Source organism: Harpia harpyja, chromosome 12 (genome assembly GCF_026419915.1).
Source record: "Harpia harpyja isolate bHarHar1 chromosome 12, bHarHar1 primary haplotype, whole genome shotgun sequence".
Lineage (NCBI taxonomy): Eukaryota > Metazoa > Chordata > Aves > Accipitriformes > Accipitridae > Harpia > Harpia harpyja.
Genome location: NC_068951.1, coordinates 12,177,596 through 12,204,348, shown reverse-complemented (window position 1 = coordinate 12,204,348; position 26,753 = coordinate 12,177,596). Strand labels below are relative to the sequence as shown.

Below are 26,753 nucleotides of genomic sequence, written 5' to 3'. Positions count from 1 at the left end.
ATGCCAGTAACTCCTGCACAGCCCTGATGGTTTATAAGGCTCTTGGACCATGGCTAAATTCCTCCATCTCCATCCAGGGCCAGGGCCTAGCGAGCAGGCAGCGTGCAGGCACTGGGTGAGGGGCAGTGGGATGCAGAAATCCCATCTTTAGGCAGGAGAGCTGAGCTGGTGAAGCAAAACCAGTCTAATATCAATGGAGATGGGATTGCTAGTTTGCATAGGGAGCAGAGAAAGCAAAAACCCCTTTGCCCATGGTTTCTGAGCTGGTAATCATGTTCTTTCTGATGGTAAAATTGCGGCATGGGGAATGGCATGACCCACGAGGCTGAAAAGAAGGAGATGGGGAGGATTTTATATCAGAAAAGTACAACGCAGGCAGGATGTGAATTAAACACCTTTGAGCCATAAAATCGACACTTACTCTGAAGGCTTTGTTCAATGCTTACACGATTGTGGGAGTGTTGCTGTAGATGCCGGGTGGCTCTCCAGGCTGTTTTCCGGATCCAACCGAGGCAATTTTACTTGAGTGTTGGGTTCCCATTAGAGACTCTTCCGCAGTCAACTGCTTTCACAGTCAGAACATCTCTCCATGCATTTAGCCTAAACTGTCTTTGGCCAAATTTCACCCCACTGGAAGTACCCTGGTCCAGCTTCCCCAGGTATGGCTTTTTCAGTAGGTTTGCCGATACTGGGCAGCGATCCAAAGAGCACGTGCCTCTGGTGCATTCAGAAAGGGAACTGGAAAGGCAAGTGAGCTCCACCGAGCTGTGGTAACCCCCTGAAGATGACTGCAGTAAGGAAAGGTATCTCCTGGCCAATCTGCAGTGGTAGTTTTAGCTCAGCTGAGAAGCCTAAGGAGACGCTCAGCAAGCCGGGAGAAGCACGCTCCTTCAAGCACTTGCTCTTTCACTCTGGAGAAGTCAGGACCTCCCCCGGAGCTGCCAGCACCGGTGATTTGTAGCTACCTGCTCTGCCCCTCTGCCTTCCTCAGCATCAGGCAGAGAGGCATGCTGACTGGGCTGGGACATGGGGCTGGGGAGGTGCACACCTTTGTGCACACAGGAGCACAGGAGACACGTGCAGACGTGGTTTCTTCTCCTCCATTGCTGCTTCTAAAAATAGAACCGGCAGCTTACCACCCCCCCCGCTAAAAAGAGACCTGGAGAGCGTGCGGGGAGTCAACTTTCCAAGGGGCTCAGCCCCACGTTAGTGACTCCTATCGGGTCGTGGATTATTTGGGGTCGTGCTCTTTCCCAGCCGCCTCCGGGAGGGAGGAAAGCCGGGCGGTGGGAGCTGGCGGAGGATGGAGCAGCCGGAGCCTGGTCCCTCTCCCCTGCCCGCAGCAGCATCCTTCGGGGGTTGGGGCCGGGGGGGAGGGGAATGAGGGGGTGGCTGGCACCCAGGTACCGGCGAGGAAGGGGTTAGCGGGGCCCTGCCGCAAGGTGGGCCCCGGCGGAGGGTGTTCCCCCCCACCCCGGGGCGGGCGCTGAGCCGCCGCCCTGGCCGGGGGCTGCCGGGCTGGGGGGGGGGGGGGCTCGGCGGGGCTATGGGGCGCTGAGCCGCAGCGTGCTGCCGCGCCGCCCCGCGCTCGGCATTATTCTTCAGCTCTATTTTTTTTTTAATTATTTTTATTTATTTATTTTTAATTTTTTGTTGTTGTTGTTGTTCCGCCATCCTCACCGCCCAGCTCTCTGCCTCCTCCCTCCAGCCTCCTTTGAATAACTCGGCCAGGAGCGATCTGGAGGAGGAGGAGGAGGAGGAGGAGGGGGGGGGAAGGGGGGTGGGGGGGGAAGAGGAGCCGAGCAAACCTGTGGCGGAGGAGCCGGCTGGTGGAGAGGTGAGTCGAGGAGGGGGTGAGACCCCGGCGAAGGATGGGGAGCACCGGCTGCCCCCCACCCGGGGGGGGGGGGGCAGCCGGTGCTCCGCAGGGAACCGACCTGTTGACCGGAGCGGGGGCTCGTCCAGCCCTCCCGGCTTGCTTAGACGGGGCGGTCCCCCGCGGGGTGCAGCGGCGTCCGAGGATGGCGGGGGGGTGGTGTCTGCGGGTGTGGGTGCTCATCCCCTCCAGCCATCCCCACTCTCACTCGCGGGAGCACTTGGTACCCCCTTCCCCCACCACCACCCCGGCGTGTGTGGTTTGTTCGCGGGTGGGTTTGGTTTTTTTTAACCCCCCCCCCCTTTTTTGGCTGTGTGTGGTTGTGGGCACACACAGGCGTGTTTGTGGAAAGGGGCATGCAAGTTGCCATGGAGCGCCGTATCATCACTTTTGCTGCCAGGAAAGCCTTTTTTCATAAATTTTTGGGCCCTCTCCTCCTTCGTACCGTGGATGATGTAATAAGTGCTCAGTATCTATGCAGTGTCCTGCTCTTGTGGAGTTAGATAAGAATGAAGATCCCAGAGCAGAGGGAGCATCCGCCATCTGTTTGAATAGATGGGTCTTAATGAATCTGTCAAAATCAACAAATGTACGCGACAGAGGAATTTGGCCCCAAACACCTCCTGATGCCGCTGTTGGCAACCAAAAGTCTCCAAAAGAGAGTCCTGCCTGTCGCCCAGATGCCTTAATGTATTCAGCCCAGCCTCGTTTTATTTCAGATGTAATTTCAATCGCCAGATTTAATACATGATTTGCAGTGATTGCCTCCTGATTTACCCACTTGAACAGCAAAAGGAATGCACTAGGGAAGGCTGAACTGCCGTGCTTTGCTGGTGTCCTGAGTGAGCTGTTTCTCCTGTTACTCACCAGCAGCTCAGACCTTTTCCACCCACCAAGTTTTACTGTTTTCCATGTAGCAGCTGCATCCCCCTTAGTACACACCGCGCCATGTCACACTAATTCATTGGGCGCCTTGCAAGCTTGTCTCGGCTCTCGGTGGCTTTTGGAGTGTGCTGAAAGTCGTCGGGATACAGACGGGCTCCGTTGGGAAATGATAGTGGGACAAGATCGGCCGTGGCAACAGCTCACGGAGGTCTGGCCAGGCTGTGGTTGCCTGTAACTCCGACGGAGGAGAGGTGCGTGATCCTGTTTCACTTGATGTGCTTGCTGGACTACAAGAGGATCTCCTCATTGCCTGGGAAATCGAATTTCCCCATTGTTCAGCTGTAAAATAGCTGTACAAGGCCGTGATTGGCAAAGGACTGGATCACCCAGGCTGCTTACATCACGTAGGCAGCTGCCACCGAAATGACACACTTGATTGAAGGCCAAAAGAACCATATACGTAACTGCCTGTGATTAAGCTCCATATGATGCCTCAGAGCAAGTAAAAAACCCCTCCTTCATCTCATCTTGTTTGTAACAAGACAACCGTTGCAGGGATATCATTTGGGTCATGTTGTGGCTTTCGGGGGATTTTTTTGTTTTGTTTTGGGTTTGGGGTTTTTTTGCTTCTGGCTGTAAACTTCCATGACCTGCACCAATCTGCCGTTGCACCCTTGCGCGATGCCCCATGAGACCCTGGTGCTGTAGGTGTGCTGGTAGCTGGGAATACAAATTTTACCAGGTAAGAGCTCCCAATGCCATTTTTTAACAAGGAATATTCTGGCTGGCTTCTTTTGGGGAGGGTGAGGGTCTTTGCATGTGTCCTTTCCCCACCGGCATGCATGTGTGGCAGTGCGACCGTGTATTTCTGGGAAGGGTTTGATAGGGGAAGCTTCATCTTTTCGGTTTTCGGAGTCTTTGTGGATGCTTAACTGTTTCCTCAGAGTATACACTGTACCTGTAGATAAATCCTCGCTGCACTGCACCTGTAGATAAACACTCTGCCCTGGCTCCAGTGAGGCAGTTTGCTTATCTCCGGGCAGAATCCCGATTGGGCGGTGAGGGATGGGGAGGGTGGTGGACCCGGTCAAAACCCTGCACCAGGTGAAATTTCCAGCTAGCATAAGGACCGCAGGGATCTCCCGTGGAGAGGGCTCCGTCCCGCAGGAGCTGGTTTCTGGTCCTGTACTCTTTGGTAGTGTGCAGACCTCATCTGGTTCTCACAACACCTTCCCTTAACTTTTTGGTGGGGCAGGATCAGGCCGGGGCACAATCCTGCAAACTGATGGATTTCGTCAGTGAACAAAACCACTTTGCAAGCACCTCCCTGCTATTGAATCCCAGTGCAAAACTTGTCTTGCAAAAAGAAAAAAAAAACCGAACACTTAAACACTTAGTTTGCACAAATGCTAATTTAAACAAAATCTCTTTCCTTTCCTGTCTCGGCTGCATGGGGAGACAGGGTCGTACCTCCTCCCTCCGTACTCACACTCTCTCTGACTTCATTATCATGCAGTTTTTGTCCAGTCATAATGTGCTTGAGGATTATGCTGATGCAGCTTATTCCTACCATATCATGATATATGGGTACACATAAATATAGATAGATATATAAACAACATTTCTGTGGCCATCGTCCAGGCTTTCCTTCAACAGACTAAATCCCAGCCCAGTCTTGGTACGTTTAAATGGCTGGTCCCATGCATCTCACACAGCCTCCAGAAAACCTTCCCCTGTAAGTTACAATGCAATGCAAGTTCTCTCAGTTTATTTTTCTTTAAATGACCTAATTTCTAAGCAAAATCATTGCTTGACCAGTAGCAAGATGATAGTACTATGCATGTTCTATCTTCCAGAGTTATCGTAAACTGAACAAAATACCAATTGAGAAACTACTTGTATTAGAAATACCAGCAAACATCATTTTAGTCGATTTGTGCACATATAACTTTATTGATTCAGCATGAAATATGGCAGGCAATCTATTAGGAGATGTAAAATGAAACAGAGCCTTTTCAGAATATGTTGGGAATGTTGAATGGGTCTGAGAGCACTCATTTTAGCCAGGTGGCTTGCTAAGGTAAACTGAAATGATTTTTTATGAATCCTGTAAACAATACCAAGTCAGTTTTATTCAGTTTTATACAGTCCATAGCTAAAGATATATTAGTTAGCTCAGCTGTTAACTGGGGGAACTGATACATACGGAGAAGCTTTGCAAGGCTGGGTAGTCTTTAATTGTATTTTTAACCCATGAATGTGGTTAGTGTTAAAAGTGTAAGCAAGAAACTAAAGTAAATTCTGGGTATTATGCAATAGTACTTGGGCTATCATGAAAAGAGGGCAATAGAAACAAACTGTTTTATAAGTCTGCTTTTAATTAAATGCAGTTTACTTTGATAAAAGCACTAAAATGTGAAAATGTTTCTCAGAATAAAGACATTAAGCAGTGGTAGTTAAAGCCACAGTGTGGATTTAGTCTGTTGAACCTGAAGTCCATGGGCAGGACATGGAAAATGTATAGAAATTCAGTGGGTGGTTCTAAAATTGCCTTCTCATTCCTTGAACTTAATATCTGCTTGTGGAGGCTTACTGGGCATAATTGTATATACATTTTTACAGCATGATAAAAGAAAACCTTAAGCATCTGCACTGCATGCTATCATTAGGTTGGTTCACAGCTGAAGCTTTCAGGCAGCATATACCTCCCTTTTTCTTACGTTATCGAGCCATTTAACCCAGACGGAGGTTTCAGATCCATGCCGCTCGTTGCCTGTAGCCATACCCCACTGTGTTGGCATACCAGCGGCTTCAGTGGGTACCTCCCAGGGTGCAGGCGTTGCAAAGTGGGGTGCTGAGGCACGGTGGTTGCTGTGTTCGTCTCTGAACCCCCAGCAGTGAACCGATGCCCAGCAGTGCTGGGGAGAGCTTTGTGAAGGTGCTGCTTTGGGCTCTCTGAGCCACCCCTTTTCCGTACCCTCCTGTATTTCCATCATCATCACATGTGTTCATTGAAGTTCTTTTCCCCCTGGTATCTGCAGAAGGGTTTTGGATATTTATAAATGCAGCGAGGGTCAAAATCTGTTCACTTCACCTTTTAAACAGGGCATAAGCAGATTCGGGGCTTGCCTGTGGTCACTTAGTATCCTGGAGGATGCTTGTGTGGGATGACACAGGTGACAGCGCAGTGGGCACGTGTGTGCAGAGGAACGTCTGTGTGCAAATAGTTTCCTTGGGATCTTTTTATCCTTGATGCTGGCACGTTAAACAGTAATGTGAGCAAGCCCGAGAAGCTGGAAGCTTGTTCAGTTGAGGGAATGGCCGCCACTGATGTCCTGCACAAATTCCAGTTTGGCTTAATTCCTTCCTAACCTAAATTCTCTCTGTGTTTGTACTCGCCTCCTGCCGGGGGCCTGATCCTGCAAAGAGGTCAGTAGGGCAGAGCCTCACTGAAGTTAATGAGTTGCAGCAAGCTTGTGCCTGCGCCGGGATTGATCCACTTTAATGAGGTTTTTTTCATTCTCCTCTATTTGCAGGACCATAGCTGTTTGCATAGATACAATGATCATTTTGAAGGGTTACCCAATCCTGCAAAGCCTTAGGCAAACAGCTAAGCAAATAGCCCGTTGGCTTGGATAAGCACTGCTGATGCTTGCAACCTGTCCCAGTGAAGGTAACTGGAGTTTTGCTGTTGCCTCCCATGATTGCTGTGGCCCCCCCCAAAGGGAAGCGTGCCCCATGGGCATGCGTTTGAAGACCCAGACATCTTTGTGCTGCTAATTGGCAAGCTTCTCAAAGGGTTTGAGGACATATCTAGAGGCTACCAAGGATGTCACAGTAATGTGTTCTTTGAGATATATTTAAGTCTTCGTCCTTGATCTTAGAAACCCTGCTCTGATCCCTTTTAAAAAATGCAGTTTAGAGAAAAATGCCTTCTCTACACTATTTTTTTTCTGCATATTGTTGACCTTTGCCAGGGCAGTGATTTCCCCATGGAGAGCTGTTGGCACATCAACAATTATGCAAATGAGATTCCAAATAGTTGATCATCCCTGCCAGGTATTAAGGTTGGGAGCAGCCAGGAAAAACAAGAAAATGAAGTCTCCATAACTGTTTTCAATTATTCAGTCTCACTGGTTCTCCTTATGTTTCAAGAAGAAACATACAAATCTCTCTGGGTCTAGCTTGTTTACAGAGTGCTCATGGGTTTAAAATACAGCCAGCATCAGATTTCTGTTGTACATTTCCTTCAAATAAATACTGAAATAAAAATAAGGATGCTGTAATTTGTGCCACCCCAAGAGCTAAATACTGCGCTCCAGCAGGAAATGACCATTTTGGTTTCTTGGAACAGCTTTACTATAACCTTCCAAAGACCGGTAGCTCGCAAAGAAAGAAGTGCAGACTTTCTCAAGGCAGCTCAACTCTCTCTGATAGGATCTGGTTTCTTGTGAATTAAGGTCTTGGACGATGAGGTGCTCCAGCACGTGCTCAATCATACTGAGTCCAGGGAGTGCTTCAGCGCTTTGCAGCATCAGAGCTCCAGGGCTTACCCCTTGGAGGAGGTCCGTTCCTGCCAACCGCTGTGCACGTACAGAGCTCATTGCGGGTTTGGGATCTACCTATATACTCTTCCCATAAGCAGCTAAATAGTGTAGTGGTTGGTGTTAAACAGCTACGCTGGGTGGACGATGGACTGTTCGGTGGATGCCCTGGCCACCTCCCGCGGTAGTGTTACAAGTACTGCATGTCCAAAGGCAACTGATACTTCCAGTTTTCTGCATGAAGTGGTGCCACAAGCACAACAGTCTCTGAAGCCTTTCTTACCCATAGCCCATTCCTGGCTTAATAGTACTTAATAATAACCAGCCTGGTGGTTCCGGAAGCTTCTTGTTGGGGCAGGTTTTTATTTGGGTCACTTGACCCTCTCCCAGCAAGCAAACTGGGGTCCTCTTTTTAAATCTGGATCCTCTTTTAAATCTGGGCCATGGTATGTGTATGAAGACACTTCCCAAGGAAACTAATAGCCCTGAATGTTTGCAGTGAGGAAATGCTTGGAGTGTATCTTGGTTTGAATCTTACGCTATGATCCACCTGAATTTATATGAAAATTATTCCAGTGTTATGGTTACCCTTGCCTCTTTAATTACTTTCTGGCTTGTGTATATATGTTGATGGCTCCAGTCCTCATAGCTCCTAGGGAACTTTCTGTAGGAACCATCAGCTATTGCTTTTAAAAAATAACCCTCACCAGATGTCCAAAAGCCTCCTTTAAAGAAGAGGCCTGGCATAAGTCACATTTATTGGGAGTAATTAACTGTCCTGTTAAAAAACCTAAATGTTTTGACATTTCATTAATAATACATAATCAACCAACAGGCTAGTTGTAGTGTGTTACTTTGTTAAATCTGCTGTAAAAATTGTCATTATTGATATATTTCATGTTTATAATTACTCATATGTGACGCACTCAGTCTGTTATGAATAATCCATTGTATATTGTTTTCTTAAATAGGATGCTTGCTCAGTGTGCTGGGGGTGCCAGGAATCGCTGCTAATAATGTCTTCATGTCTGATTTATGCCTGTGAAGTGAAGGCAACTGGACATGAGTAAATGAACAGAAGCATGCTCAGAAAATTGTCCTCAAAACACTCTCAATAGGCAAACATTCAACAGTTGTGAATGGAGGAGAAAATGGTTAAATGGAGCAGGGAAATGTTAGAAATGCATTGCAAGGGGCTAAAGATGCACAAGTGACATTTCCTCGCTGTTTTGATATTCACTTCAACTCAGCTAAAAGCTCTGTGATACTTTTTTTTCTTACTGCCAACAAAGACCTCATTACCCTATGCCATCAGTTAGTTCTGTGTTATCTTCTGGTGTTCTTCCACTCGGAAAAAAAATGAGCTAAGTATTCCAGAAAAAGAGAAATCTGGTATTTTTGCATTTGAACAGCAAGGACTGTTGAGGGGGTTGGTGTAATGGTCTGAGCAGATGCGGATGATGGTACAAAGCCTCTCTTGCACCACTGACCTGCGATGTGTGCTCAGCTAAACGTGCACGGTGTTGACTTTGTCTGTACCCCTGTCTCCTGAGTGCTGGGGAACCGATTGCCTGGGGGGGGGGGCAGGAGGAGCCCCTGCTGCATGCTGACAGGAGGTCCCTGGGGGTAGGCACAGGATGGTGGTCATTGCTCCCCTCAGCAGTATTAACTGGGCAGTTTTGGTAGGGAAAAATGAAATGAAGGTGAGGTGGAAGGTGCCTGGGACAGTGCCGAGGGAGCTGGCAGGTCTATCAGCTGCATGTGTTCTCATCTTGCCACCGATGCTGCTCAGCCCCTCGGGGAGTCTTCACAGACTCTTGTTTTTTAAGGCCCAGGAGGAGTGTCGGAGCATCTAATCTGGAAAGCAATATATCACAGGCCATTAGATTTCACCCCGTTAACTCCAATACCGAGCTCGGTAGCTTGCACTTGGGTAGAGCATGTCTTCCAGCAAGGCATCGGCTCTTGTCTTGGAGACAGCAGTGTGTCACTTGTTCTGGTAGTTTGTTCCGTGGTTATTCACCTTCGCCATTAAAAACTCTTGCTTAATTTCCAATTTGCATGTTTATAGCCTTCGGCTTCCCACTATGGAAGCCCTTTGCCTTGAGATTTTAGAGCTTTTTAGTAGCCTGCATTCTTTTCCTCTCATAAACTCTTACTGAGTTCTCAAACAGTCTGTTCTTGGAAGCCCCTGGATGATGCATGCCATGGGTCCTGTTGTCTTGTGGAGGAGCTGGAACTATCAGAGGGAACAGGAGGCTGGTGCATGCGTGCTGCAGCCTGCCCAGGGATAAAAGCTCCATTTCCAAATGGATTTTTTCATGTTTCCAGGTGAATTATTAGAGGGGGGGGAAGACAGGAAGGTTTGGAGACTTTTGTTGTGTTGTTGGCTTTTCTTTTACTTCTTAATATCAGCTCAGAAGCTTTCAGAAGCATCTGTGGTTTATATGAAGATGGAAATTTTTGACTAACCCTGGCTAAACTCAAACCCTGCAGCCAGAGGCTGGGGCAGCAGTAGCAGAAAGTGGCTCAGTGGCAGAAAGTGGGAGAGAGCAGGCAAAAAGTTTGGGATTGCTGGCTGCAAAAGGTGAGGATGAGTTTGGGGGGTAAGAGGAGCTTGGGTGAATGGATGAAATGCTGGTGAGTCGGTTATGATTGTTCTTCAATTATGCAGGTTTAAACCTGTTTGGAAGGAGAGGCGTCTTCATCCCCTTGGTGTGTGATGTGCTTGCCCTGGACATACAGAGCTATCAAGTGATTGCAGTCCTCCTGGCAGTTTAAGCTGAGGATCAGCCTAGGCCATAGTTAAAAAATAAGAAACAGCTATGGTTTAAAACTGTCCCACTGTGTTCTCACATGTTCCGCTTTCAGAAAGAAATGTGTATATTTTATACTTGACTGGCATCCACAGCTCTTCCTTTCTGCCATGCAGAATTCAAAGGCAGCTGTGAAGTATCAGTTGTTTAGGGATGTGATGTCTTTTAAAGTGACCTTCCTCTTCTTTTTAATTTCAAATTTTCTGGAGAAGGTGGGGAAAAAACAGCACAAAACCATCTGAAGCTCCTATCACTTTGTAGTCCTCAAACCTGGAAGTCTGTTGCTCGTGAAGTGCCTCTGTGGCACTACATCCATTAAGCTTGTCACTCAGACCTTGTTTTCTGCATTTCAGAGGACTTTTTTCCCAGTTACATCCTTGAATGCTGAAAATGGTCTAAGGTTGGTGAAGTCCTTTTACCCACTGATCACCATGGGGAACTTTATTGCTAGTATCCCAAGCCAGTATCTACCAGCAAGGAGATCTCTATTTTCTTGGTCGTTGTCTGAAATAGGGGAATGTTTTCTTAGGCTTATGCCAATAAATAATCACATACAGCATGAATGCCATGTACAGTATGATAAGGACAAGGGCACATGTGGGTATGGAGAGTCAGGGCTGAAAGTGGTCCCTGGAGTCCAGTGTTGGTCTGTATCTGTATCACCACCAGCAAATGCGTAGTGAATCTCACATGCGTGTGTGTGCACTGTGGATTAAGGTCTCACATTTGCAGTCCATACATACTTGTAAAAGGTATGAAATTAATCTGGATGGATTAATTTTCTGAAAATATTATGTGTGTAAATGCTGGGTCTAGCTTCTGATAAGCAGCCCTGCTCCCAGAAAGTGGGAGCACTCCTGTTTTCCAGAAGTAAAAGAAAAACACTTTCAGAGGAAGATTTAGGGCTCACTTGCACTCACAGCCCAATGACTTTGCATTACAGTCTGAGGAAATTTGGCTTCCAAAAATGGTCCAGTGTGTTTACTGCTCTGTGCAGGCTGCAGCAGTGGACTGGGAGCAGGGAGGCTCTTGTCTTTCTCTTCCTGCGATGTATCTAGCCCAAATATCCCTTTCCATGTGTTTTGGGGGATTTGGCTTTATTGGTATCAATAGTCAGAAAATACAAACTTCCTCAAAGATTTTCCTCCCTGGGAGGACCTATTTTAGAGCTTTCTTTTAAGGGTCCCTATGCACCAGACTTTATTTTTCTCAATCCCAAGGCGCCCTTCCAAGACCCACTTATATTGATTTTGTAGCTACAGAAAAAGCCATCTGCCTGATCATGCTTTCGTTCCTGTGTCTCTTTACACACCTGAGTTGAGACTGATTAAACAAGACTTCTGCATTTTATTGCAGCAGCTTAAATCTTCACACCTCATTACAGAGCTCTCGATGTGCCCCCCTTCTCTGCATCCTGAGAGCTCCTCCCAACATCAAGATGAGACTCTTTGGGCCCTCTAGACTTTCCTTTGGTGGCTTGAGCTCATATTGCATTTGAGGTGCCAAGTTTTTGCTCAAAAAAAAAATCTTTAAAGCTATTGTTAGCAACAGTGAATGCAGGTGATAAGGGACAAAGTGACTTAGTGCTTTTCCTAACAGGAGGATTTTGCCAAAGCCACGTGTCTGCAACAAAACGCTTGACTTGTCTTCCATTAATTGTACTGGCTACAAACACAGACATGAGGATTTAGTCCAGCTCAGTCACTCCCATGCCAGACAGCATGGGCTAACCATGACCCTCAGTTGTTGCTGCCTCCTTGGGAGAGAGGGAAAGGACTAGTGCAGGGGCAGCAATGAAAGGAAAATGTACCAGAGTAGCAAAGATGACTCTTTGGAAAGTTGGTTGTGTCCCCTGACTGATGTGCTGTGCCCAGAGCATGGAGGATCAAACAGCCCAGGAATTTCCCAGGTGATACTCAGGAGTCTATTTGCTCTGCTCTTTCCTTTGGATCCAGCTAGATTTTACACAGCCTACCTGAAAAGATAATGGCAATCATTCAGCTCTGGGGAAAACGAGATAATTTTTTCAGAAGTCACTGCTCTTATTTGTCTTAGATGTTATAACGTTGCTCTGCCCAGGGAGAAGCATCTTTAACACCGTTACTTCATTTGATGAATTTTTAAAGGGTTTTAGAGTGAGCTGGGGGACTTCACAGCTACTGCTCCAGCTTCCCTACCATCTGGTTTCTTCATGGATTTTCTGTGTATTCCTGTATGATTTTTAGTCCGGTTTCCTAAGAAAATGAAGCTTACACTGTTGTACTGCACGTGGGTGCTTGTCCACCCATGTATGTGTGTTTTCCCATACTATCAGCTTGAACCCTCTGGTCAACCTCAGCCAGAATTGTTGGAGGGATGGACATCTCAATTTTACCATCTTCCCGTGTTTCCCCACCAGCATCATTTCTGCCTGGCCTGTTTGATGCCTTTGGGGCCGTAGCTGTGGGGCCAATCAGCATCTAAGATGGGGACCTGTTAGCCCAGGTCACATACAACCTGCTGGGCAGCAGCCAGGATCCACCAAATTACAGCTGAGTAGAGATGGCAAATACACAATACTGGCCAGGCATACACCCAGGCAGTGCAAATGATGTTGTGTGTTATGTGCCTGAGGCTGTAAAATCAGCATCAACTCCTGGGCATCAATTTGTGCTGCACATAGGAGAGAGGTTAGCAAGAAATCTTTTCCAAATTGGTAACTACCAAGAGAGATCCAGGGTCAATACAAATTGATCCTGATTCCATCTCATTGACCGATACTTAAGCTAAACCTTCCAGTTTAACAGTCATGTGGATTTTCAATTGGGTTTGAAAGCCTTTTTAAAAAACATATCACAAGAGCTGGTAAAGAATGCGAACTGGAGCGAGCGTAGATATGTGAGCATCGTGTAACTGCCTTTTTTTTCCTGATGGCAAATTGCTTACGAACATCTTATAAATTTCACAAATGTGGTTGTGCTGAAAGGAAGGAGTGAGGCTGGCAGTGCTGCTGCTGGGTGTTATGGGGGATGTAACCTGCTGGTGAGCTTGGCGCAGAGACTGAAACCTTGGCAAGGTACCATGATAACATTTCCATACACATGTTTATGGGTTCTTTGAGGGCTTTTTGGTTAAATGTCAATGTTTTCATGATATTACTCAAGGAGATTTCATTGCTCCAAAATCCCACTATGCCTTTGAAAACTGTTTTTAGTTTGCAAGTTGCTCAGTGGAAAATGCGTCTGTCTCGTCTGCTCAGAGATGGAGAGCAAAGCTCACTGCTTAGCTGCCTACTCGGAGGCTTGTTGTACAGCTCTGTAAAATGGGGCAGGAGCCGGGGCATGTTCCCCGTTCCCATCCAGAGGAGGTGAGTGCACCTTGCTGCAAATTTTAACACGTCAAAGAGATAGAAAGCTGTCGGCATCCTGCACTGCAGCACCAGCATCTGCTGCTGACCAAGCACCCGGGAAGGGCATCACCATGGTGTGGGATGGATCCCATTAGCACTGGTTCACTTATGGTTCAAGTTTACCTAGGGTCTCAGCTGGCACCGGAAGGAGCAGCCATAGGCAAGCTTAAGGTTACCGTGTTTCTAACACAGACATTTTGGCTAAATTCAAAATGAGCCTGGACTGATCCAACTGTGCTAGGACAGACCTCTTGTTCCCAGACAGGCATCAGGCACCTACATATTTCCATTTAGCTTTTTACGTGTTTCAACATAGGCTGCTTTGCAAAACATGGTGCTTTGCTTTATGAACTCTCCCACAAGCCACACCTTGCAATGCCCCTTTTTGCTGTTTTCTCCCCCTGTGCTGGCTCGGTTTTGACAGCAGGCTCCTGTCTGCAGGATGCTGCATGCTCCTGAAGCATGGCTGCACATCCTTGTTTGGACATCTGGCACTGGAGCTGCTGCTGGTCTGGTTTTGAGTATCTCTTGTTGAAACTGGAGGCAGGCTGAGAGCTGCCGAATTCCAGAAACTTTGCTGGGTTTCCATTGAATAATATTGCAATTTTTAAAAAAATAATATACCTAGGTGGTAGAATTTAATCCAGGATTTCTCACTGTAGGATATCATGGGTCTCCCCCCAGTACTAAAATGCATTACAGGATCCAAGGTGGGAGCTGATTTTAAGCACTTTAGCCCTCAGGGGAGATGCGTTGGGGGGGGGGGTTTAATGGTTGTAGAAGCAAAGGCACAGAAAGTGATTTCAGAGATGCTTTAGTGCACCTAAATCTATGGCTTGCAGCTACTCCAACCGTGGGGGAGCTCAGGGAGCGCAAGGGACTGAGCCCCCTTCACCCAGGGGCCAGGGCAGGTCGGTGCTGGCATCAGCCCCCAGCCCCATGGGCTCATCACACTCTGCATTTGCAGTGCAAGCTCACCCCACAGCTCCGCCTGGGCCATCGCAGGTGTTAGATTTAAATCTCTTTAATTTGATAGGGTTTTGAAAATCAGTGTAATTGCTTTTACATTGGGTGTGTGATTATCGAGAGAAAACATGGATTGATTGCTGCCTGAATACTTTGTGATGGGACTGGAAGCTAATGAAGAGGTGCCTCTCCAGCCCTGCTTGTTGGGACCTAGAGCGCTACCAAAGCTGGCCTCGCCTATGTGTCTCCCTGTGGGTAGGTAAAATTCCTGTCTTAGTGCAGAGCAATATGTCAGTGAGCAATATATCAGAATGAAATACATTAATTGGCAAGTGCTGGGAAATTACAGATATGCTTAATGAAAAAGAAAACCTTGTTTACGGTTTCTAATGTGCTGCTGAAAAACTGGCTCCCAAATAAAAATACTTAAAATTACGATTAGGATTTATTTACATAATTACTGCAAGAGAAATTCTAGGTACGTGCTAAGCAGTGCAAGAGAAACCTCATGGCTTTTATTCTTCGCTTTCCTGTGTCTCGAGGTTAGTTTGCTCTTGGTGAGTCTATTAAAGCTTTTACTAACTCAGTGAGGCAAGAAGGCATTTGTTACAAAATTAATGCATATGTATGTATATAGATTTGTTTTATTGACTGTGGTAAGAACATATGGCTGAGTAAGAGCCAGATCATCCTTGTAATTGTAGTGTTGGCTGGAGAATGATTCAGTAGGTGGCACTTAGCTCTTTATGGCAAAGTAAGCTGATGTCCCGGCGTGGTGGTGGTGAGAATGCCCTTGGACTTTGTTTCCAAGGAGCTGTGCCCCCACTGGTGTGAATGAGATCTGCCAAAGTTGCCATAGAAATTTATATTAATGGTCCATTCAAACCGTACTGCCCAGCATGTCCTGGCCACCTTCCAGCCCCTGCAGGGACCCTGGGCCAGATCCTCAGCTGATGTCTGGGTGGCTCTGTTGACTCTGCTGATTTATATCTGCTGGAAATGTACAGTATAAAATGCAACAGGCCCATGATGGGGCTGTGCTGATTGAAACCAGCCAAGGGTATGACAAGTCTTCTTCTTAATATTTCAATTGACATTGGCAAACTTGCCTCTTTCTTGTGTATCCTAAATCAATGTGTAAGTGCTGCTGACAGTAATTTCCACTTTTGTCTGTGCAGATGGCTGCCCTTCACTAGGCTGCGGTGTTTATACCTGCTAAGTTTGCAAACACTTTTCTGCTACAGCCTCCCATTGAGCAGTACTTTTCCTTAGCTGTCATATTTGTGAGATGAAAATGTTCTTTGCTGGGTCTTGCTCGAATGTGAATTTTCTTCTTTCAGCGCGGGCCACTGGAGTCTGGAGCAGAGGCACTGGTGTGATGTGTGTCTCGCTCAGCATGGATGCTCTGGGCAGGGGATGTTGAACCATCTTAGGGGTCTAGATGCTCCAGAGGGGGGTCTGCTGCTTTTTAATTTGTTTGTTTAGCTCCTGTCTTAGACACTAAATAAAATCCACAATCTATCAGTCATGCACCCAACTTCAGTGCATGTTCCCTGGTGTAAGATGCTTTGGTCCAGCTACTCTTTCAAGGCAGGCTATTGTACTATTCAAATAAACCAAAGACAGATAATTAAAATAAGCCTTTCTCTTCCATTTTCTCTTGTGCCCAGGGAGAAGATGCCATTCCACCATGTAACAGCTGGCTTGTTGTACAAAGGCAACTACCTGAACCGCTCACTCTCCGCTGGCAGTGACAGTGAACAGCTAGCGAATATCTCTGTGGAGGAACTGGATGGTGAGCTACATCCTTGCAGTTTTCCAAAGGGAGCTGGGAATGGGGAAAGGCTCATTTTCACCTTCTCTGTAGCATTGTCATGCAATAACTGGAGTTATTGTTCCTGTGAAGCAAGGGGCAAAAGGCAGGTCAGAAGTGAGATGGCTCAGCAGATCAGGGCCAAAGAAAAGGTCCCCGACCAAAGTTATGTTGAGAACTCTAGACTGATTTTAGCCTCAGATTTTGTCCTTCTGCCTAGAAATAAGGCAGCTTTTTGAAAGAGTAAGGCTGCTTTTTATGGGCAAAACTTTACAAGAGAAAAAGTTAGGCTAATATCTTTTTATAAAGATGTCTTTAGCCTTTCCTGGGAACCTGCAGAGCTGAATCTGTCTTCCTAGCAAGTTCTCTCATTTGCTTTGTGGCCTTTCAAAAGTGAGATTTCTCTCTGTGTCTCAATATAACAAGATGCACAGAGGTGGCTTGTGGCTTAAGAAGCTGGAAAGAGCTTTAAAATTCCCTTTTCCAGGTCAGTGATTGGGAGCACAGACCAGCCTCAGGCTGGCAAAGGCTATCAGAAAGGTTGTCCACATCTGCTGCTTGTAGGATCCCATAATTTCCTCCCTAGAAACCAGTTGCTGCTAATCCCTTCTGCCCCGCAGACAGGATGTGAGGCCAGGTAGACTCCCAGTCTGGTTTGTGGTGGGAAGCTATCCTCCATAGGCAATTCGTGGCTCATCAGGGTAATTTCTAAGCAAATTTAATATTGTTGACAGCTGGTCTTTAAGGGCTGTGCAACAAATTGAAGCTCTTGGTTGGCTTCCCAATGGACATTTGGTACAAGCCGTGATCATAATCGGTGGTCTCAACGGAGAACTTGATGAGGAAATGAGCAAGGGAATGGTGCCAGGTGGAAATGGTCCTTCCACAACAGGTTGGAGGCATTTTGGCAAAATAGAAGGCCAACATTTCTGCCCACCCTCCCCCTTTTCACCTGTGCTTTGGTAAATCAGACCTTAGTTTTCAAGCCTTTTCAACTTGGAGCCTTTGGATTTGGTTTTGCGAGCTTTGCATTAACTTAAGCATAAACAGTGTTTTCTGAGTGTTTGTAACTGCTTCTCTTCTTCCCAGTGAGTATGTGCTGAATGCAGTTCAGGTGAGAGAGGCAATGTGAGAAACTGCTTTCAGTGCAGCTTAGCTAAGACCCCAGGAACCCAAGGACTGCAGAGGCATCTTCTGGGCTCTTCTCCTGGGTTACAGGAGCTTTCTTGAAGATTTGAGTTGGTGAGCAGAACTGAACTGGCTTAGCTTCTGTGCATTGTATAGGTGACAAATTATGTCGCAAGGTAAAGCTTAGCTATTGTCCCTATTCAGGATGACAGGGGTTGGCTGAGCAGGCAGGGACATTGGATGAGGTCTTGCAGTTTATTTCAAATGCAGAGAACAAGGGGTTTTCTGCTATGCCTACCCTGATTAGAGCACATCTACTGTAATTGCCTTTGAGATTTACAGACAACTGTCAAAAGCTGATTCAAGTGGCATCAGGGCTGCAACCCACTGTCAGGGCTATCCCGTTGCACAAGGGAAACTAGTCCTTGATTTGTTCCCCTGCTGTTTGCATGGAAATGGTCTGTGGCTGGAGGTGGGAAGGAAGCCCAGTCTCATTTCCATCCTTCCCATGTCTCCCTGCTGTCAGCCCGAGCCACATCGGACAGTCTGCAAGCTTCACAAGCCCTCTCTGCATCGCTTTCCTACCAGTGGCTCCGGGGTGGGAGCAGCGGCTGCAGGAGGCAGCGGAGCACAGCCCCACAGCCAAACCTGCCTTCCCCAAGGAGAAACCAGCACTCCAGAGGCTGTGGATCATCTCCGTTAATTAATGGCAAATGAAGTGAATTAGGTGTAGAGGAGGAGTCTTTTGAGAAGGCAGCAGACGAGTCGCTGCTAATGTGAGTGCTGCATCCATTTAATGTGGTTGGTGCCCCATTATAACTGTGCTATTGAATTGGAGAGCAGCAGAGTTCATTCGTCTCTGTTCACAAAGAGTATCCCCCCCATTCTTCAGGAGAATGGTTAGAGCTCTTTAACTAATCATCCATTTATTCTCTGGCGGTTAAGCACAGGCTTCTTGTTAGAATTTAGTTATATTTTTTTCTGACAGCCTTTTGCTTTACAAACAGCTATTTTCAAGGGCTTTTTGTCTTTGCCATGAAGATATGCCCCAGTTCTTAGCTTAGCAGAGAAGAGCTCAACCTCAGGCCATTTTTTTCCACCTGCAAACACAGAAGTGGTACCGAATTGATTCGTGTCCGCTAAAGCCAGAGCAGCATAAGAAGCTGGAGCTACTTTTCTGTATGCCAGCTACCAGAGTACAGCCTAGCCACTGGAAATTATATGTAATATTAGGTCAGCAGTCAGTATCTTACTGTGTTTTGTCACTAATATGAGATCAGTGTCTGGGTGTGTTGGTAATTGGTGAAGGTACTGCTGTTCACTGCCCAAACTCAAACCAGAAATAGTCTTTCTGCCTTTAAGCATAAACTATCTCAGGGTGAGTAAGAAAATGTTCTTCCTTGAGAAGTTAATGTCAGTGTATGGGAGCTTTGTGGATATATCAAGCTGTGATAGCTCGATGCCAATAACATATTTGCATTTAATCTCACAGACTGGGAAAGAGATGCCAAATTCTCCTTGGTTTCTTTTTCAATGAGATTTTGGTCCCGAGGGAGTTCCAGCCTATTGAGAAATTCCAGTCACACATATTAAATTATTAAAGGTTTGAAGCTAGAGAAGTCAGTGGGAATTTTCTATAGTGCTCCTCTGCACTCAAGGCTCCAACAAGTGCCTGATCTGTCAGGTTTTTTCCCGCAGATTTTTTTCCTTCTTTTTTTTTTTTGCGTCTAGCATTGCATGTGTCAACACCATTCACTTTGGGAAGGATTTCTGCAAGTGTGGGCTCTGGGATGCTGCAGGGCGAAGGCGCTGCGCAGCACGGCTGGAACGCAGCGTGTCTCCCGTGCACATGCCCGCAGTGAATACCGATGAATACTCCATGTTTGCAGCCTGCAGGTGGTGGATGAAGGATAATAAGGAGATCAGGAAATGAAAAATATTTCTGACTTCAAGTAACGTAAGGGGGAAGGAGTCCAGGTTTTCGGATGAACGTGCACCGTTCAGAGTGGCGTGCTTAGGGTGCTGCTCTGCCTCTTCTCTGACCGGTTATTTTTCTCCTATGAAAACTTTTCCGACTTGCATCAGCCATCTGTCGACTTTAACTCTGCTCTGTTTTTTTCCATCCTGCTTTAAATACTATGCTGGCAGCAAGGAAAGAGGCTGGAGAGATAGCAGGTCACTCTGCTGATGGCTTGTCTATTCCTAGCAGTGGTGTTTGCTATTTGCGGTTCTGTAGTAGCGTGAGGGTTTTTAGAAGCTGTCACCGTCACAAAGGGAATTAACTTGCAGAAAGCTATATTAGGCGATACTTAACTTTGTAACATCAAGTGAATGATGAAGTTGAAAGTGGCAGGCCATCCATTACCTGTCTCTTAGGGACTGCAAAGTACGGTGGGGTCTCGGACGGATGTTATTGCCATGTGCCTAGTGGTTTCTATGCATGAGATTATAAATTAAGGCTGAGAGGAACTGTTTTACATGTAGGTTTTCTGGCTATTGTAGGTTGACATCAAATTGTGGCACAGTTTGTGCATACTCTGTGGTTTCCACATGCCTTTTAAAACCAGCTTCTGTCTTCACATTATGAACTGCTAGGAATATTTTTAATAAAAAATGGTGGATGGAAATCATCATGTCAAGCTTGAGTCATCCACCTCCATAGGCACTATCTAAAGGGTATTGTCAGGAGGTAAAAACATTTCCATAGTAGGAATCTGACAAATATCACCTGAAGGGAGGCACATGCATCATAAGTAGGCTTTGCAAAAAGTGTCTGTGAAATGCATGCTGGTCAGTGCCTTGCAGAGAAAACCCAAATGTGAACCACAGCAGCAGCTATTTGTCCAGAAAGACATCATGATAAATCCCTACCTGACCCAGATTCCTCTGAAATCAGCAGTGCTTGTGCAGGAAGAAATGTTGCTGCATGGCAGCAGGACAGCTACTGGCATCTGGTGCCTCAGACCACGTAGCCTCTGCCCCAGGTGGGGTCTGTCATATCTACAAGGCTTTTTCTAGGCTGGGAGATTTTGTTGTTGTTGTAGTTGTTGTGGTTGTAGACATCAACCTGGCCGGCTTGGTGCAGTCCTTAAGGTTGAGATCCAGAGTGGAAATGCCAGTGCATGGCTTTGCCTGCCTAAACTGGAGATGTCAGCAGAGCAACACATGAAATTGGGGCAAAGCTGCTGGCTGCAGGAGCTTGGGGTGCAGTAGACTTCAAGGCAGGAAACTGGGGACTTCCCACACCAGGCGACTTTTCTATTGTAGATCATACACCATGTTGCAGGACATGCTTTACCTGGTTTCTGCTTCTTCCCAGCAACCTCCCTTCTGTCACCTGCAGAAGCTCTTAACTGGGTCACTCTTTCTTGGGCTCCTGCGTAAAAGTCAACCATGAGCAACTTCAGTGTATACTGAGAAATAGCTCTTGAAATAATTAAAAGGGCATGGTTAAATGATGCCCCATATGGATTTTAGATTAACAGTTGTCTCCTGTATGCCAAGAATGCAGGCAATGCCAAGTGGCTGAAGGTGTGTTGGGGCTGCAGCTGGTTCTGGAGTCCCAGCAGCATGGTGAGATGGTCAGTCGTGGGGCTGGTGGCACGCTGGGTCCCTGCTGGGGGACACACCAGGTAAAATAGTCCCACATTGCAAACACGGCCATGCTACCGTAGCCCTGCCTGTAAAAACAAGGCCAAAATCAGGGGTGTTTACCCTCTTATGCATGTCTGATATGATGGTTCTTGGATCTTCTAAGTCCTGGGAAAGGAGGGACCGTGATGCTGCAGATCACTGTCACTGTGCAGTCTCGTTTGGGGGTTGTTTAGCAGAAACCCTGTGAGCCATGAGGATTGGGGCTGATGCAGATCCTAGTTCACTGTTGTGTTATCAGAAAGGCTTGATAAACAGTGCCTTGCTTGCTGGAGAGTCAGGGCTGCTGTGCGACTCCTCATATCTCTCTCCAGGTGATGATTTTTTTCCGTGTCTGCTTGTTTGCTAGCAGAGATTTTTATCCTGCTGATGGGCGCAGAAGGTAAAGGGGCAGGCAGATTCCCTCCAGCCTCAACAGCCAGCTGGCTGCGCTGTGTCAGTGGCTGAGACTGATTATCTTTGGTGTCCCAGGTGAGATCAAACTGTGTTTTGGAGAAGCAATGTGCTCGAGGAGGGAAACCCAGGGGGGAGGGGCATTAGTCACTTGACTGACTCATGTAACAGCAACAGGCTGAGTCTGCTCCACTCGGCTCTTTGTCCATGGGAAGAAAAAAACACTTGGAAAAGTGGAAAGAGAAACAAAGAAGAGTGACCATCCTGCTGGGAGGAAGGAGTTGCAAGGATATTCTCCTGGGATAGAAGCCATAGCAAGGGGGACCGTGCGCTGGGGTATGGCCACACTGGGATGCTCTGCACGTGGATTTGTGCATGGGTCCCCAAGTCCATGCTTCAGTGTAAGCACTGTGAGCAGCCTGTTAATTAACTGGATGAAACTGTGTAAAGCTCATTTTCTCTTTTGCAGAGTTCTTTTTAAAGAGAGGTTTATCCACAGTGTCTCCACTGTGAGTGATCATGGCTGGAAATTGAATAATTTATGTCTTATATTGGGCTTTAATAGTGTTTCGTGTCTCTGAATATAAAACTGCGGCATCACTATGCAGATTCTTCTGTGGACAGAAGCATCTGTATCTCTCATTTCTGCTGAGCTCCTTCAGCTCATTTTCCAGTTACGTATTTTAATTACAGTGTGGGTTTCCTTGGGACTTGGTATTTTCAGGTATGAAGCAGCCTCCATTTAAAAATTGTAAAAACTGGCACAGTATTAATATTCTGCAGAGTGTTATTTTATTGCAAGGTGCACATTTGCTCCAGACAGTGCATGTCTAGTGGAGGAGTGGAGCTGCCGATGGAGAAATCGTGGCTACCTGTCCCAGGCTGTGTGCCAGCTTAGCTCCAATGAAGTTCAAGGGAATTCACCGAGGGAGAGATTTATAGTTATAATTCACTGTGATCTGCCCCAGCCTCATTAGTGGTCTCCAGATGTCAGCATTGACTGGAGCAGCCGACAGATGCGAGGCCTCTGCCCCGCTGCAGTGCATCTGGAAGGGCTCAGTTCCCCTGTGCTGGCTTTGGGAAGCTTTCCCCCACCTTGCACAGAGTGGCAGTGAGGTCCTGTGTGCCGCAGACAAACAGACATCTGTCCATCCAGCCTCGGCATCACCAACCTTTCACTCTTGGCCTCCAGGAAAGCTTTTTTTCACTGAAATTAGTAGCACTTCCCACCACAAACAGGCAATGATAACGTTTGGACACCCAAAGTGGCTGAGCACAGGGAGGTCTGGCTCCTCTGGGTTTCACCAGAGAGGAAGACCGTGTCTTGAGGGTTTTAGCTTCTGCATTGCCTTAGGGACCATTGGGGCTTGAAGATCAGCACTGGGTTTTCTCCAGCACTAGAGATCCTCGGTAGGAAGGTGGCAGAAAGCTATGGACTGGGGGAAAAACTCCAGAACAGCAAGTATTTCCACCCTCCAACGCTTTCCAGCCCAAGCCCTACACAAGATGCCGGTACTTTGGCAAGTTGATTACCTGGGGCTACAAATGCTTTTTTGGGTGCAACCTTGGGAAAGGCTTGCAGAGGCTCTGTTCCCCCTGTTCCACACTCCCCCTCTGCCAAGGGGGGATGTGTCAGCTGGACTCCCTGCCCCCAAAATACAAGAACAGGCATCAGCATCATCTCCAAGGAAAGAGTCCTTAGAGCAAGAGAGTATAAATAAAATGAGATTGGCTGCCAACAAATTAGAATTACAGGGACACCATCTGGACAACAATTAAAGAGATTGTTTGGACTCCAGCTATGCTGACATAGTTATAGGAACTGGCTGGCGAGCAAGTGAGTTACTAGTGGTGGATATTCGGATATCCTTGGTCAGAGGCTTGAGGGTTTCTGGCTTATTGTAGTGGAGAAGGGGCCTCTTTCAAGCTGGAAGAAGATAGTTTTGGGGAGAGGGATGCAGATTGTGTCTTCATCCAGCTCCTTCCGAATCTGCTGGTTTTGTCTCTCACTGCAGAGATGCTACCAAGGCTTTGGTGCTCCCCGACATGCCGTGAATTGTGCCGGGCCGATCCTCCTTGCAGCCGTTTCATTCGCTTGCAAGCTGGGTTCTCGGTGGAGCGAGCTGATAACTTGCTGCCTGCGTTGCCTCAGGCCATGGGAACGGAGCACATTCAGATCAAGAGCTACACATGCTTTGGAAGGCATTTAAATCTTGGTGTGACACATTTATACAAATTTTAATATGGATTTTTAATTTTTTATGCAAGCTTCTAGGCTGGATCATTAATTTTACAAGCTCCTTCAATCCCTTGCCTTAAAACTCTGGCTTTAGCAAGTCGCTCCTATTCTAGTAAGTGTTGCTGTGTGGACCCAGGGGTCTCATCCTTACCTTCTACCTTATCGCTCTGCAAATGTACTCCCTAGGCAGTGGCTTTTAGCTGTGCGTGGGAGGATGGGGGCCAGGGTAGGGTCACTGCAGCCCAGACCCATGACATGGCACACACCCTGGGGCTGGAAGCACAGGAGACTAAATGATTCCGTCTCCCCCATTTTCCAGATGAAGGCACAGGAGAGCTGTGGATAAAGCAGGGCATTGTGTGTTGTACACTGTCTGCACATCCAGCCAGATAGTCACCTCCGAGCACACCTTTCCGTGCTGGTCCAGCTCCCAGTGAGCTCGTTTGGGATGCGGTCAATCTGTCCAGAGCATCTTTCCCTGGCAAAGGGGGACATCAATTTCTGACCCAGGTCTGTGGCTTTTGGGGCTGAGCAGGGTTGGCAGTGCCACAGGAACAGAGATTTTTGGCTGAAGCAGCCTGGGAACATCTTCCCCACTCCAGAAACGGAGGTGATGGTGCTTCTTTTTTGAATCAGGTGGGAAACATCTCAGCTGTCTGGCTCCTTCCCAAGCCACAGGGCCGGGGCACTGGGGAAACCTCAGCTCTGCGGAAGCCACAGCAGTTCTGGAGAGTCAAGCAGTTGGTCTCCAGCTGAAAATTACTGTGATAAGCCATTTCTTCTCATTTAACTGTACAGACAGAGGCACGAACCTGGACTCTGGCCTGGGTTTAAGCTGCATCAGACATCCCCTCTGTGGTGCTGAGTAAATGGCTTGCTATTTGTTTCATTTCCTGGGGCCTCCTTATCAGTGCTGGGCTCAGGGGCTGATGCATGGCTTGAAAAAGGCCCAGACAAGCTGCCATTAGAGCGAGTCGGAAGATGAATGGCTCAGCCTGCCGGTGAATCCCAGCACGCGGACCTGGCGTGGATGGTTGCAAAACACAGGAGCAGGATGGACCTGAGGGTCTTGTGAGTGCTGCCAGGTCTCCAGTCACACAGTGTCTTATAGTTAGTCAGCATTAGGCTTCATAGGTCCTTCCTTTCATTACCATGATTTTAGATACTTAAGGATTTGGAGGTTATCGTGATGCTCTGCGTGCTGTGCATGTGCCCTTTTTGTGGTCATGATGCTGTGGACTGTCAGGTGTCCCTTTGAGTTGTGGAGACTGATATTTTAGCCAGGCTGTGTTAGTTCGCTGTGTCTTTCAGCACATCAGCTTTGATCAAGTCATAGCAAACCTGAATCAATTCTCTTGTCTCCATCAGAGCAGCCACCTCACCAAAGCACAAACATCTGCAAAAAGCCTCTGTTCTGCACTGCATCTATGTGCTCTCTATAGAGGATCATTCAGAAATAGGTTTGCCCCCTAAATAATGAGGTTTAGGAGTTAGATGTAGATGCAGAAAAGCAAGAGTCCCAATATCTATTTGTAGTTCTTCACTGGGATGTTTTTGCCATCACTGATCTTTTTGTGCCTCAGTTTACCTAGCAGCAGCGATACTTGTGAAGGGGGAGGAGAGCAGTACGTCCACCACTGCTTGGGGTGCTGCAAGACCTCTGGGTCAAGCATCATCTGTGGCTCTTGTTCCCCATGGCTTTGCTTTGACTCCCCAGTTCCTGTCCCGCTGTGCCTGGGGTCACAAACGAGCCTGGTGGTGACACTGGGGGGTGCTGGCACAGGAGGATACTGTCTTGGCACAATGCTGCTGCAAAAATGACAGGGAGAAAAACTCAGTGATCCAGAGGGGGTTTCACCTGGCTCTTTTGAACGTATTTTTTTTGGATGCCATTCAAAGCAATGTGATGTCAAGGTTAGTGCTCCTGGCTTTGGTTTGGCTGCTGGGGCATCTGCTCAGCAGTACCAGGCAGCATCCTGGTCCTGCTGCGCTCATCGGCAGCAGCCATCACCCGCAGCTGCTCTTCATGAGCCTGCTCTGCCGTGCTCTGCTGACAGTGTTTGTGGTCCCTGTCCTCTTGCCCCTGCTTACGAGAAAGTGCGTTTATCTTCCTGAGGACGAGGCCAGTGGCTTGGCAGCGCGAGAAGTTGCCTACCAGTGTCCAAGTCCGGATGAGGGAGGCAGACAACAGTAATGCTGGGAATTAAACAAATAAACCTGGCCATCCTCCCCCTCTGGCTGGAAATCTTTGTTTCCCAGTTTCCCTTGCCCAGTTGTGGGTCCTGAGACCATCTCAGCCCTAACTGAGATGAGGAATAGGTGCAAAGGCCGGGCTTACTAAATGAGCTCTGCAAGGATCCTCCCTCCCAGGATTTGCACTGGGCAGTTTCCCGAAAAGTCGGAGCTGGGGAAGGCAGAAGGAGAGGAGGGGCAGCAGGGGAGGAACGGGGGGCTGGCTGTACCGCAGTGGGACAGGGCAGGATGGGTTCTGGGTGGGAGGCAGCGGCAGGGTTGGAGGACAGAGCCTGGAGCCAGAGAGGAGGCAAGAGGATGGACAGCTGCATTCAGTGTTGGATTTGCTGTTCCTGGAGCTAAATGAGCTGGCAGCCAGACCCGTGTGCAGCAGCTTTCACAGGACCCTGTAGCCACAGCCACCAGCCAGATGGGTACAGGGGGACAGAGCAGGAGCCCAGCGGAGAAGTGCTGCTTTTTCAGCTTGGCGGGCTTTGGCGACATCAAAGAGGATCAGAACAAACCCTTTGAAGTCAGACTTAGCTCCTGCCTGCCTGTGAAAACAAAGGGGTGCAAATCTCCCGGGGTGACTGTGATGCTCTGAGGAGGTGGGTGCTGCTCAGGACCGCAGCGAGCTTCGCTAGTGAGGGCCGTGCAGGTACAGTGATGCTCCTGGGCACGCTGGTCAGGCACAGCAAGAGCTCAACCACCTTTGCTTCTCTGCTTTGACACTTGATGTCAGGGATGTGTCCAAGAGCACAGGGTGTGCAGCAAAGCTCACCGGAGCCAGGCAGAGCGGTAGTTCATAAAATGCTTTGCGAG

The 26,753-nt window shown here is 47.6% G+C and overlaps 1 protein-coding gene across 4 annotated transcripts in view; it reads left to right on the top strand.

The window, feature by feature from the left end:
* Positions 1-1,788: 1,788 nt before the first annotated feature.
* CALN1 (calneuron 1) overlaps positions 1,789-26,753 on the top strand; it is a 129,860-nt gene continuing 104,895 nt past the window's right edge. For 2 of the 4 annotated variants that reach the window (XR_008237598.1, XM_052804324.1), the window contains exons 1-2: positions 2,832-3,503; positions 16,146-16,270. Coding sequence is in view for 3 of the 4 variants with exons in the window: in XM_052804324.1 (XP_052660284.1) it covers positions 16,153-16,270 (118 nt within the window). In the remaining variant the exon portion in view is untranslated. Of the gene's footprint in view, positions 1,838-2,827; positions 3,504-16,145; positions 16,271-26,753 lie in introns of those variants that run through there. The other 2 variants (XM_052804325.1, XM_052804326.1) reach the window with 2 other exon arrangements.